Source organism: Hyperolius riggenbachi, chromosome 8 (assembly GCF_040937935.1).
Source record: "Hyperolius riggenbachi isolate aHypRig1 chromosome 8, aHypRig1.pri, whole genome shotgun sequence".
Classification (NCBI taxonomy): domain Eukaryota; kingdom Metazoa; phylum Chordata; class Amphibia; order Anura; family Hyperoliidae; genus Hyperolius; species Hyperolius riggenbachi.
In genome coordinates, this window is record NC_090653.1 from 300,096,141 (window position 1) to 300,111,074 (window position 14,934).

Below are 14,934 nucleotides of genomic sequence, written 5' to 3' on the forward strand. Positions count from 1 at the left end.
TGTTGTGTTATATTATAGGCTGTGGCTGGACTGGATGAATATAATTCAGTTATTCTTACCGAGAAGTTGTTACTGGGGATCCGCTTGGAACATTTTGCGCAGGCGGTCGTGTTATTGGCGCATTCGCTTTCCAGGTGGTCAGCGAGGAACCTCCGCTGGACGCTCCGCCCGCAGCCCGTGTGACACAAGATGGCGGCAAAGTCACAAACGGCCTGATGATCCTGTGACGAGGGAAAGTGTCAGATGACGTCATCAGCATTTCATCATCACCATCATCAGGACTTTAACAGACGTCAAAATAAGCATTTGTAAGAATCTGAATTTCTACCTTAATGATGTTTTTTTGTTTCTTTACTGTCTGCTGTTGGCGACATTAAAGTATACCTGAGGTGACATGTGACATGATGAGATAGACATGTACAGTGCCAAGCACACAAATAACTATGCTGTGTTCCTTTTATCTTTCTCTGCCTGAAAGAGTTAAAGGGACTCCGAGCAGTGCAGAAACTATGGGAAGATGCATATCATTTTAAAGCTCTCTTTCTCCTCTTTCGAATGATATAAAAACCGCCGCCCTACGCCTTTTAGTTTTCGCTATTTTCGCGATTGAAATTGCCGCGGCTGCGATTTCAATTGCGAAAAAGGAGAAAACTAAAAGGCATAGGGCGACGATTTAGGTGTCGTCAGAAAGAGGAGAAAGAGAGCTTTAAAATGATATCCATCTTTCCATAGGTACTTGTATTACACAGGACGACACTTTCCCCAGTGTCAGCAGCTCCATTCAGCAGAAAAAGTCGTCCTGTGTAATACAATGTAACTATGGAAAGATGGATATCATTTTAAAGCTCTCTTTCTCCTCTTTCTGGCGACACCTAAATCGTCGCCCTATGCCTTTTAGTTTTCTCTATTTTCGCAATTGAAATCGCGGCCGCGGCAATTTCAATCGAGAAAATAGCGAAAACTAAAAGGCGTAGGGTGGCGGTTTATATATCATTGGAAAGAGGAGAAAGAGAGCTTTAAAATGATATCCATCTTTCCATAGTTTCTGCACTGCTTGGAGTCCCTTTAAAGAAAAACATTTCTTTGCTACAGCTGATAGGAATCCTGCAATAAATCTGCAGTGTGTCTACTTCCTGCCTTCATGTAAGCAGACCTATTGTAAAAGTAGTACAGAGGCGCCAACAGGGTAAAAACAATATTTCTTTAAAATGGTTAAAATGAAGTAGGTAGCGGTGGACTTACCCCTCCAAAACAGACACAAAAATTGCTGTTTTAAGCAAAAATCAGCTTATTTACATACTCCGAACAAGGTGCAACGCGTTTTCGCGGGTATATCCCACTTCCTCAGGCAATAAATAGGAGCATATCACCAATACGGTCCGGTACATAGCCTGGCACCTCTATGGTAAACATCCTGTGCTTTCAAATGAGCTTATCTGCCACGGCAGTCGAGTGACACAGGGGAGAGATCAAATTACACTTGTGATTAGTCACAGATGAGGGGGGATTAGACAGGCTAAACTCTCTAAATACATACAGGGTGGATTTCTCTCTGTTTCCCGTCTGTTCTGTGTGAGAGTTCAGGTCCACTTTAGCAGCACTCAGGCAGCTGTAGGCCGTGGGCAGCTTTATTCACTCAGTTTACCCTTTTCCTGCAGACATGTGATGAGATTATAGAATGCAGATGGAGCGGAATGTGTGACGAGAGATCCCCCGGGGGATCTGGGTGACTCGGCCGCTGGAACTTCTCCGGGGAAACTGGTTGGGTCGCTGTGAATTCCCCAATTATCCCCCCAGTTATTAATAACATTTCCTCACCCCGCAGGGTCCAGAGTCCGTCCTATACCTGGGAATTCCAGCCTGATACTCCAGCCCCTGAAACTGTGTGACCTATGTGTGTATTACATGTACAGATGCTGAGCATTACACCCGGCATACAGGACAAGAGAAGCCATACTGTGCAGCCTCCATACATACAGAATAAGAGCAGATGCTGAGCATTACACCCGGCATACAGGACAAGAGAAGCCATACTGTGCAGCCTCCATACATACAGAATAAGAGCATATACTGAGAATTACACCCAGCATACAGGACAAGAGAAGTCATACTGTGCAGCCTCCATACATACAGAATAAGAGCAGATACTGAGAATTACACCCGGCATACAGGACAAGAGAAGTCATACTGTGCAGTCTCCATACATACAGAATAAGAGCAGATACTGAGAATTACACCTGGCATACAGGACAAGAGAAGGCATACTGTGCAGCCCCCATACATACAGAATAAGAGCAGATACTGAGAATTACACCCGGCATACAGGACAAGAGAAGCCATACTGTGCAGCCTCCATACATACAGAATAAGAGCAAATACTGAGAATTACACCCAGCATACAGGACAAGAGAAGTCCTACTGTGCAGCCTCCATACATACAGAATAAGGGCAGATACTGAGAATTACACCCGGCATACAAGACAAGAGAAGTCATACTGTGCAGCCTCCATACATACAGAATAAGAGCAGATACTGAGAATTACACCCGGCATACAGGGCAAGAGAAGCCATACTGTGCAGCCTCCATACATACAGAATAAGAGCAGATACTGAGAATTACACCCGGCATACAGGGCAAGAGAAGCCATACTGTGCAGCCTCCATACATACAGAATAAGAGCAGATACTGAGAATTACACCCGGCATACAGGACAAGAGAAGCCATACTGTGCAGCCCCCATACATACAGAATAAGAGCAGATACTGAGAATTACACCCAGCATACAGGACAAGAGAAGTCATACTGTGCAGTCCCCATACATACAGAATAAGAGCAGATACTGAGAATTACACCCAGCATACAGGACAAGAGAAGTCATACTGTGCAGCCTCCATACATACAGAATAAGAGCAGATACTGAGAATTACACCCGGCATACAGGACAAGAGAAGCTATACTGTGCAGCCCCCATACATACAGAATAAGAGCAGATACTGAGAATTACACCCGGCATACAGCACAAGAGAAGTCATACTGTGCAGCATCTATACATACAGAATAAGAGCAGATATACAGTAGTTGGAAGTGATACTGTGCAGCCTCCATACATACAGAATAAGAGCAGATATACAGTAGTTGGAAGTGATACTGTGCAGCCTCCATACATACAGGATAAGAGCAGATATACAGTAGTTGGAAGTCATACTGTGCAGCCTCCATACATACAGAATAAGAGCAGATACTGAGAATTACACCCAGCATACAGGACAAGAGAAGTCATACTGTGCCGCCTCCATACATACAGAATAAGAGCAGATACTGAGAATTACACCCAGCATACAGGACAAGAGAAGTCATACTGTGCAGCCCCCATACATACAGAATAAGAGCAGATACTGAGAATTACACCCGGCATACAGGACAAGAGAAGTCATACTGTGCAGCCTCCATACATACAGAATAAGAGCAGATATACAGTAGTTGGAAGTCATACTGTGCAGCCCCCATACATACAGAATAAGAGCAGATACTGAGAATTACACCCGGCATACAGGACAAGAGAAGCCATACTGTGCTGCTTCCATACATACAGAATAAGAGGAGATACTGAGAATTACACCCGGCATACAGGACCAGAGAAGCCATACTGTGCAGCCTCCATACATACAGAATAAGAACAGATACTGAGAATTACACCCGGCATACAGGACAAGAGAAGCCATACTGTGCAGCCTCCATACATACAGAATAAGAGCAGATACTGAGAATTACACCCGGCATACAGGACAAGAGAAGTCATACTATGCAGCCTCCATACATACAGAATAAGAGCAGATACTGAGAGTTACACCCGGCATACAGGACAAGAGAAGTCATACTGTGCCGCCTCCATACATACATTATAAGAGCAGATACTGAGAATTACACCCGGCATACAGGACAAGAGAAGTCATACTGTGCATCCTCCATACATACAGAATAAGAGCAGATACTGAGAATTACACCCGGCATACAGGACAAGAGAAGCCATACTGTGCAGCCCCCATACATACAGAATAAGAGCAGATACTGAGAATTACACCCGGCATACAGGACAAGAGAAGCCATACTGTGCAGCCCCCATACACATAGAATAAGAGCAGATACTGATAATTACACCCGCCATACAGGACAAGAGAAGTTATACTGTGCAGCCTCCACACATACAGAATAAGAGCAGATATACATATACAGTAGTTGGAAGTCATACTGTGCAGTCCCCATACATACAGAATAAGAGCAGATATACAGTAGTTGGAAGTAGTACTGTGCAGCCCCCATACATACAGAATAAGAGCAGATATACAGTAGTTGGAAGTAATACTGTGCAGCCCCCATACATACAGAATAAGAGCAGATATACAGTAGTTGGAAGTCATACTGTGCAGCCCACATACATACAGAATAAGAGCAGATATACAGTAGTTGGAAGTGATACTGTGCAGCCCCCATACATACAGAATAAGAGCAGATATACAGTAGTTGGAAGTGATACTGTGCAGCCCCCATACATACAGAATAAGAGCAGATATACAGTAGTTGGAAGTAATACTGTGCAGCCCACATACATACAGAATAAGAGCAGATATACAGTAGTTGGAAGTGATACTGTGCAGTCTCCATACATACAGAATAAGAGCAGATATACAGTAGTTGGAAGTAATACTGTGCAGCCCACATACATACAGAATAAGAGCAGATATACAGTAGTTGGAAGTGATACTGTGCAGTCTCCATACATACAGAATAAGAGCAGATATACAGTAGTTGGAAGTAATACTGTGCAGCCCACATACATACAGAATAAGAGCAGATATACAGTAGTTGGAAGTGATACTGTGCAGTCTCCATACATATGCCGCAGACACTCAGGTAATAAACATGCTTATTCTCTGTCAGGGAACAGTAATGTGCACATAGCAGACTCACATCATAGTCACGCAGCACTCCGCTCCAGCTGCACCCGGCCGTCAGGCAGTGCACCCTCAGTTCAGAGATCTCCTTGTTGATCGCCGCATCGCTGAAGGCCTGAAATAGAATTCACAGATGGAGAGATGATTAGTAAGTCGGGGAATTTCTGTCCTACTTCAGACACTTGTCAGAGTCATCCCCCCCCCCTCAGCTCCAAACATAATGAAAGTAACAGAAAGCTGCTGGTGGTTTTATTGAAGGGTAAGTCCGGCCGGCCACAGACAGATTTCCATTTCAGGTGCACGTTGGAGGGAATGAATATCAAGGACATAACAAATGATGTCAGGGAATTCTGGGCGAATGGCTCGCCAATGCCGAGTATCGGTAATCGGGTTCCCAGGCGGTGAGTTGGGCGACCGATGCGGGAGTAGTAACAGATTAGATACATAAGTGGGGGATTGGATACTGTATAGGTTTGTATTAGCGTCGCTGATCAGCTACAGACGGGACACCAGAGGGCGTGGCCGGATTTGAGGCAAGGCCGCAAAGGCCATGGCCTAGAGCACCAGCATGCAAGGGGTGGGCAGCAGGCTGGCACCCTTATGCAGTCAAGGTGCCAAACGTGAACTGCAGCAGTCAGGGCAAGTGTCTGGGATGAAGGAGAAGCAAACGAGGGCAACTTCCTGTGACCAAGATCTTAAGGTGCCCATTAACGATGCAATTTGACCAAACGGTCAACTGTCCGATCCATGAATTGTGATTGGCAGGAAACCATCGGAAATCATCGATTTGGCCCATAAATGGATTAAAAAGGATAACGATTCTGATCATTTCAGATGGAATTGATGCACAAAACAGATTGATGAAACAAATGACAGATTGATAGTTTGTAGTCAGTCAGCAGGGGGTTTTGCTGTTTGTCAGGGGGCAGCTGGCGGTAGTGGCCTTGGGTGGCACAAAGTACAAACCGGCCCTACTGGAGAGGGGGAGGGGGGGGTTAGGTTTTAACATTTGGTGGGGAGTTCAAGTGAGAATTCCTCATGTAGCCCCGCCCCCTGCTAAAAATAACACCATCGTGTTTTCTCTACTCGAGAATGTGTTTTTTTTTTAGCAGGGGTTGGGCTACGTCCTGGGCCTACGGGGATTCGGAGGATAAAGACACACCAGGTAACGAGGACAGGTTGAGTGTATAATATACACTGGCGGTCCACTTTAAAGAGGAACTTTAACCTCCCTGGCGGTAAGCCCGAGCTGAACTCGGGCTATGCCGCGCAGGGGGAGATCTCAGCCACTGGTGAGGCGATTTTTATACTGTAAATTGCTGTGCACGCAGCCAGCACTTTGCTAGCCGCGCGCACAGCTTGATCGCCGCCGCTCTGCGGCGATCGGCCGCACACAGCGGCGAAAGAGGCCCCCCCCCCCCCGCCAGAGCCCTGCGCTGCCCGGACCAATGAGTTCCGGGCAGCGCTATGGGCTGGATCGGAGGTGTCTGACGTCAGGACGTCGGCTGACGTCCATGACGTCATCCCGATCATCGCCATGGCGACAGGAGAAGCCAAACAGGGGAGCGCGTTATATACGCGTTCCCCTGTTTGCTATTGTTGCCGGCGACGATCGCACTAGAGGGACACATGCGCTCTCTAGTGGTGTTTCATGTAGCTACCACTCTGGTAGCTTTACATGAAACAAAAAAAAAAATAAAAAAATAAAGGATTTTTGCCAAATTGGCAAAAAAAATTAACCGCCAGGGAGGACACCCGAGGCGAAAATAAACTAATGAAATAAACGATTGTATCTGTCTTCCTTCTCCTAAAAATGACTTTTTAAGGCAGTGGTTACCAAACTTTTTTGGGTGAAGGCACCCTTGATGGCTTTGACATTTTTTCAAGGCACCCCTCGGCAAAAACTACCACCGAAATGCCATTATGACCCTTATCAGGCGACAACCCACTCCAAGTCGCTAGTGATGCTAATTAGGCAACGCAATTCCTCATGTTCAACTACAACCCTGGTTGCGGGGACTAAAGGTTAACTAGCAGGTAATGCAGCCGCATTGTATATCAATGTGCGGTTGCATTACCTGATGGTATTGCATAAAGGATCGGGATGCATGCCGAGGCACCCCTGAAAGGTGCCCGTGGCGCACCAGGGTGCCGAAGGAACCCAGTTTGAGAACCCCTGTTTTAAGGTATTCCACACTTTTATGTTTAAATCTACCTTTTTAAGTTTTATCGTTTTTGCTCAATGACACATTCATTGAAGTATGCCAGAGCTAAAATCTATAAAATACTGACCCTTTGTATCTCTTTCCTGCTCTCAGAAGCCATTTTCTGCTAGGAAAGTGTGTTATAGTTGAAATTTCTCATCAGTGAGGGTCACACTGTAGTCACTTCCTGTCTGAGTCAGGACTCAGTCAGCCACTTACATACCTGATATTTAACTCTTTCAGGCAGAGGAAGAAAAAAAGGAACACAGCCTAGTTATTAGTGTGCTTGGCATTGTACATGCACATGTCTATCTCATCATGTCACATGTCACTTCCGGTGTCCTTTAACCAATGATTGAACTTCATCCCAATCAGTAGCTGATATCCCCTTTCCCACAAGAAATCTTTACCTTTTCTCAAATAAATCATCGGGTGGGGAGGGGGGTATGGCGGATATTGTGGTAAAACCCCTCCCACAGTGTGATGTCATGACCATGGTCCTGACAGTTTCCTGTCTGTAAACCTTGTTGCATTGTGGGAAATAACCGCTTTTTCCAGCTGCCAAGCAAACAACATCTCCCTCTGTGCACAGAACTCTCAGTATATAGGGATGGTCGGAGATGCCAATTTCCGATTCCGCAGAAAATCCGCATTCCTCCATGGCTAATTACCGCTACGGCTACCGATTCCGCTTCCCACTACCAATTTCCGCATTCTGATGCGGATTTCCACCGGAAATCGCGGAAATTTCCCCCGACATCGATTTTCTCAAAAACTATAAGGTCTTTTTGAAAACTTTTTTTTCATCTTGTTAACAAGATTCAGTATAATAACCCAACCCCTGAACATTTGGTGTTTCTAGGACTTACGGGGGCTTTGCTATCAACCGCTAAAGTCGGCGGATTTTTACTGTAATGTAAAATGCAGAAAATCTGCATTATCCGATATGCTGTAATTTTAAGCCAATCAGAAGACGCAGAATGAATAAACCAATCAGAGAATGGGGAAATTTCAGCCTAAATCCCCATTCTCTGATTGGTTTATTCATTCTGAGTCTTCTGAATTACCGCATATCAGAAAATGCAGATTTTCTGCATTTTACATTACAGTAAAAATCAGCCGACTTTAGTGGTTAATAGCAAAGCCCCCTTAAGTCCTTTACAACACCAAATGTTCAGGGTTTATTAAAGGGAACCAGAGAGGAAGCACCCTTGTGTATTTTACCATGTATATCAGTAAGAACATTACAGAAAACACTTACCATGCTCTCTGTTTCACCCTCACTGCTAAAAGTGTCCGTTATCAGCAGTCACAAGAATCCCAGACTGAGCAATTAAATCTGGCTTTGCTGGGAATGATTATTGCTGAGTCATTATAGCAAAGCCACAAGGGGGCAGGCTTGGGCTTGAAATAACACCACAGAAGACAGACTTAGCTATAATCTTTCTGTAGCAAAGCTAGACGGAGCAGCCTGACTTCTCAGTCGCAGACTCTTATCAGAGGTGATAACGGTCAGATTACACAGAGAACAATGAAACAAAGGGCAGATTAGGTGTTTACTGTCATGTTCCCACTGATTTATAAGGTAAAATACAAGAGGGTGCTTCATCTCTGGTTCTCTTTAAACTGAATCTTGTGAACAAGATGCAAAAAAAGTTTTCAAAAAGACCTTATAATTTTTGAGAAAATTGATGTTAAAGGGAACCAGAGACGAAGCACCCTTGTGTATTTTACCATGTATATCAGTAAGAACATTAGAGAAAACACTTACCATGCTCTCTGTTTCACCCTCACTGCTAAAAGTGTCTGTTATCAGCAGTCACAAGAATCCCAGACTGAGCAATTAAATCTGGCTTTGCTGGGAATGATTATTGCTGAGTCATTATAGCAGAGCCACAAGGGGGCAGGCTTGGGCTTGAAATAACACCACAGAAGACAGACTTAGCTATAATCTTTCTGTAGCAAAGCTAGACGGAGCAGCCTGACTTCTCAGTCGGGGCTTCTTATCAGAGGTGATAACAGTCAGATTACACAGAGAACAATGAAACAAAGGGCAGATTAGGTGTTTACTGTCATGTCCCCACTGATTTATAAGGTAAAATACAAGAGGGTGCTTCATCTCTGGTTCTCTTTAAAGTCGGCGGAAATTTCTGCGATAAATCCGCCTACCGCACTTGTATTACTGATTTCCGCGTTCCGATCGGAATTTGAATGAGCATCCCTACTCAGTAATGAACATTCCACACAGATCACCTGGCAGAACTAACAATGTCACCACCAGTGGTGCATTTCAGAATGTGAATCAGGGTGGGGAAATATTTGAGCGAACACTTACTAAATAATCTATAAATTAATGTTATTAAAAAAATGAACAATGTTCTTAATTATGTTATTTATAACGAAATTTCCTCTATTACCGATATTTTCTACATCTCCATCATATACTATTTTTGCATAAATAAATCCATCATATACAATTGCCAACTCCTGTATGCTTGGGCCAGTACTCACCTTCTCCTCTGATAGGTAGCTGTCCTCAGTCAGGGAATTGGGGTCTTCCACTTTACATTTGGGGCAGACGGGACTTTTCCGGTTACTGTTTGGACAAAGACAACAGAGATCAGTCATGAGATGTGCTGATGACGGCTGTCACAATGTGTAACGGGTGTCTGGCAAAACAAAGCAAAGCTGACATGAAAATCAAAGGATGAGATAAACAATCAGATAAATAAACAAACAAAAGTGTTAATGGTAAATCAAACTTTCCTGGTGTGTCATATCCTTATTTTCAGTTCTAGTGTGAAGTGTAAACATCAGCCATGTCAGTATGATGTCAAATCTGATTCCTGCAGCTCCCACACAGAGAATAATGAGCTTTTGAACTTTCAGTGCTAGCCTGCTATCGGCAGTATTTATTCAGCGAGATACAAGTGTTCTGGCCTATTAGGAGTTCATATACATGCTAGATGGCTCTTGGCCTAGGCAGCCAGTGGAGACCGCCTGTGAATCTAGCGTGTGGTCAGCGTCCCGGAGAGATCTTGACCGATCTCATCCCAAGAGCATTGTTCTCCCAACCCCTCCTAATCCATCATGTAGTGCTTGTCATCCTTCCTCCTCCATACTAACAGAATGCATTGCTAGCCTGCAGGCCACCGGCACATCTGCATAGACCCCGACCCCATAACCAAAGGGATTGGGTAATTGTGCACCTTAAAGTAACGTGAGATCAATAGGAGAAAAGGATTTTCACTTACCTGGGGCTTTGTCCAGCCCCCTGTGGTCTGCCAGCTCCCTCGATGTCCCTTCGGTCTGATCCGCTGTGCTCCTGTGAGGTCCGTGACACAGCTGGGTGCAATCCACTGCGCATGCGCTTTTCCTAGACCGCGCTCTGCCTCTGCACAAGTGCAGTGACCGCCCTAATGAACTGCATGTGTGCAGAACACTCCTGGTGATGGGAATGTGATCAGGGGGTGCACGTGGCCAGGAACGCGCATGCGCAGTAGTTCGCAACTGAGTTGAGTTGCGGACGGGGCAGATGGCAGCATAACCGAGGGGGCCGAGAGGGCGGCGAGGGAGTGGATGGTGTACTGGGGGCTGGAGGAGGCCTCAGATAAGTAAAAGTTAATCTCATGTACACTTACGCCACGTTCACATTGCATTCGGCTCACGTGTCTGCGGTGGGTTTTTCTTTCCTCTTTTTTTTAAGCGTTTTCCGGCGATTTTCTGCACGTCCGCTCGTTTTTGTGGGTGTTTTGTAAGCCCTTTTGCAGAGCACTTCCGTCTTTTTATCCCCCCAAAAATCCGTAAACAATAAATACAATGTATTCTTTTTTAAAAAACGCTCACGCAATCGCTTGCCAAGGCGATTTTGTGAGCGTTTTGCGGTTTTCCTATACCTTCCATTGAGGCAAATCCCCTCAAAAATGGCCCAAGCAGCGCTTTTCAAAGCGGATCGCAAACGAACCGCTCTGATTTGAACGCTCTCATAGAGAATCATTGCACAAACGCTTTCAGGGCGATTTTGAAGATCGCCTGCGCTTAAAATTTTACAAAAACGCCTGCAGTGTGAACAAGGCCTGAAGGCTGGTTTCACACTGCATATTGGCGTATCCGGTGGGTCACGTTCGCCGTATCGCACCACCCAAAACAGGGTAGTACTCGGTATTCCCTGTCTGGCATTCCGCCAGGCAGGAAGTGACACGCGCTTGCATCGCCATAGACTAACATGACTTCCGGGTCACCGCAGGAGCCGCCTGGTAACGTAGGTATGCGCGAGCATTAGATTGGGCACTTCCGGCGCAGCGTACCGCTACATGGGAAGTGTGAACCTCCCAATAGCCTTTCAATAGGTTGTGGTCAATTTGACACACCGCCCCAGTGTGAAAAGACCCACACGTTACACAAATGTATTTACCCTTGCAATCAAAAAAAAAAAGTGATCATAGGCAGGTTCTAAGTAGGACTGGTACTCAAAGAAGAATTAACAGGAAATGGGGTGCTAGGCAAGATACAAAATTTGTCTCCTTCTGCTGGCCATGGGGCTTGTTTGGCAATGTAAGATGGAGAAGGTCAGAAAAGGTGGCAGACCGACCCCTGGACTCCAACCAGGCCCTAGGCATCTCCCTAAGTTGCCTTGTAGATGATCCGGCTCTGCTGGCACTATATCTATACCCATGGCTTTCTCATCATGTCAATACAGCTACAGTTTAAAAATGATCAGAGAGGAAATAAATGAAAGCAGGGTTGGGGGTATTCCGAATCTCCAGTGCTGCCGATCCCTTGCTTTGTCACTTTCATACGGAACAATTATGTTTATTTCTTCATTTATAAAGGGGAATTTTGAACTTGGCCACTTAATCACCAAACTGCGCAGCAGTCCCAAAACTCCCTTTTTGTACTGTGGGGTGGGGGGTGAGATGATGATGATGATGTATCAGTCCCTTCTCTGCCAGATTTCATGTGGAACGTTACAGCAAAACCACGTGGAACAAGCTGAACGCAGTAGTAGTGGAATGACACAACCGGGCCTGTTTGTATTTTTAACTTCTGACTTGAATCCGCCCACTTTATCAGAGTTTTTCTAAAGCTGTAATTGCCCACACAGACATTGGCGTGGCTCAGCATCGCACACAGCCATGCCTTCTGCAGAATTTCGTGGCACCTGCGTTGCTCTGTGTAGCAGTGCTTGGCCCAATTCAGTTAGATCAGGCTTTCTCAACCAGGGTTCCTTGAGCAGTCTGCAGGGGTTCCTTGCAGAGGCGTAGCTATGGGGGGGGGGGGGGGGGGCAAGGGGGACATATGTCCCTGGGCGTAGCACTGTGAGGGCGCTCAGCATGGCTGCTGCACCCCCACCTGCGTGAGAAGGGGTTCGCTGGCTGCCCAAAGTGCCCCTGCTTCTCTCCATCCTTCTGCAGAGAAGTATAGAAGTGTTAACAGCAGCAGAAAAAGCAGGGAGTGTCTGGCTATCTAAAGGGGGGCACATCTGGCTATCTAAATGCGGGAAAGGGGGGCACGTATCGCTTTCTATAGGGGGGAAGGGACCAGCATCTGTACATTGTACTCCACCCATGACAACTACCACATTCTGATGTGTAGCCATGACCATTATGTCCAGGGAAAAGCGCAAAAATTGTCTTTGTGCTGGGTTCAAATTGCCACTCAATGCCACAATTTCAGTGAACGTCCATGGTGATACCTGAAAAAAATTACAATTTTTTTTTGGTGGCAATTGGCGGCGTGGGGGAGGGGTGGTTAAGGTTAGGCATCAGGTAGGAGGTTTGGGCGGAGAGGAGGGTTAGCCATCAAGAAGGGTGTTTGTGCCAGGAGCAGGAGATGCAGAGAGGAGGACCTGTCTCGTCACTGGAAATAGGTAAGATATTAAGCTTTGCTGCAGCTACTCTGCAAATCACAGGAGGAGCGAGCGCCCTTAGCCCTGGGCACTCCCGCAATGGTGGAAGCTGCAGGGGCTATCATTATACCCCTGGAACTGCTGCGTAGTGCATAAGTGTTCCCACAATATGCTCACCGTCTGCAGAGAATGGTAATACAATTAAAAATGGACAATGAAAAGGGCTGATTTCAATGACTGACGAGAAGAAAACGAGAACTGAAGTTTGTCATTTGTCTTAAGCAACCAATCAGAGTTATTCTTTGCATTTTTCAAGAAGAGAAAAGCTAAACTCTGATTAGATAATGGAAGGTGGCTCTGGTAAATTTTTAACCTTTTCTCTAAATGTCTTCCCTGTGGTTTTGTGTATGTTGGAGCCTAACTGTGAGTAGCCAACTGGGCCTGCAGGAGAGGTACGAGATCTTCCTCAAGAGAGAAGGACCAGAGCTGACTTGAGGCTGAGGGACCGAGAGGTACCAGACCTGGCACAAGAGAGAAGGACCCGAGCTGACTTGAGGCTGAGGGACCGAGAGGGACCAGACCTGGCACAAGGGAGAAGGACCAGAGCTCACTTGAGGGAGAGGGACCAGAGCTGGCCCAAGAGAGAAGGACCAGAGCTGACTTGAGGCTGAGGGACCAGACCTGACCTAAGGGAGAGAGAACACAGTTGCCCAAAGGAGAAGGACCAGAGCTGAATTGAGGGAGAGGATCCATCGCTAGCCTAAGGGAGAAGGACCACAACTGCCCCAAGAGAGATGGACCACAGCTGACCTGACAGAGAAGGACCACAATTGGCCCAAGGGAGAGAGACCACAGTTGCCCAAAGGAGAAGGATCTGAGCTGGCCTGAGGGAGAAGGACTACGGATGGCCCAGGCAGTGGGGCCAGAGATGGATTAAGGGAGATGATCCATAGATGGTCCAGGGAGAGAGACCACAGCTGCCTCAAGAGAGAAGGAGCAGAACTGACCTGAGGGTGAGGGAGAGAATCCATAGCTGACCCAAGGAAGAGAGACCACAGCTGACCAAAGGAGAGGAAGCAGAGCTGACCTAAGGGGAGGGATATCAGCTGGCCCAAGGAAGAGAAACCACAGCTGCCCCAAGGGATAAGGACCAGAGCTGACCTGAGGTAGAGGATCCACAGCTGACCCAAGGAAGAGAGACCATAGCTGACCAAAAGAGAAAGACCAAAACAGACCTGAGGGAGCGGGATCAAAGCTGGCCCAAGGGAGAGAGACCACAACTACCCCAGAAGAGGAGGACCAGAGGTAGAGAGACCACATCTTGCTCAAGGGAAAAGGACAAGAGCGGCCTAAAGAAGAGTGACCAAAGTACCCAGGACTGACCTGATGATCCAGGCCAAGCAAGGGGAGCAGTATCGGTGTCCGCACAACGTCTGTTGCGCCTTCTTCAGGACGTTGTTGCAGTTGCAGCAGAGATATTTGTTCCCCGGTACTTCTTTGCAAATGCTGGTGGGGTAACCAGACACAAACTCATTCTCGTCCGGCGTCGAGCAAGGGCCACTCTTCAGCTTGTCCATGGAGGGTCAGAATGCCGCAGACTGGTGTGGAAGCGCTCCTTCTCAGGCAGTGTGTGAGGCAAGAATGACACCCAAGAGAAGGCTTAATACCTATCTTTTCTCCTCCCCATCTGCAGGGAAACCCAGACAGAATTTCCCCTGATTACTTCACTTACAGGCTGACAGCGGTGATTTCCCCAATGCCTGGCTCTCTGTGCTCACTGTGCTTCAACAGGAAGTAGAGGCAGAGCAAACTTTTCTGTGTTACTGCAGAACTTACAGAGGCGAGCGCATATAGAGCAGAGCCTACAGATCACATACACTGCTGAGCCTATAGATCACTGCAGAGCCTACAGATCACATACACTGCTGA

General features: G+C 46.5%; 1 protein-coding gene across 1 annotated transcript in view; it reads right to left on the reverse strand.

Moving 5' to 3' along the window:
• Positions 1-14,632, reverse strand: part of TRAF1 (TNF receptor associated factor 1) — a 35,855-nt gene extending 21,223 nt beyond the window's left edge. Inside the window, exons 1-4 of the mRNA XM_068249958.1 lie at positions 14,389-14,632; positions 9,669-9,753; positions 4,970-5,068; positions 60-221 (exon numbers count right to left, since the gene is read on the reverse strand). Coding sequence (XP_068106059.1) covers positions 60-221; positions 4,970-5,068; positions 9,669-9,753; positions 14,389-14,582 — 540 coding nt within the window. The 5' untranslated portion in view covers positions 14,583-14,632. The remainder of the gene's footprint in view (positions 1-59; positions 222-4,969; positions 5,069-9,668; positions 9,754-14,388) is intronic.
• Positions 14,633-14,934: the final 302 nt, after the last annotated feature.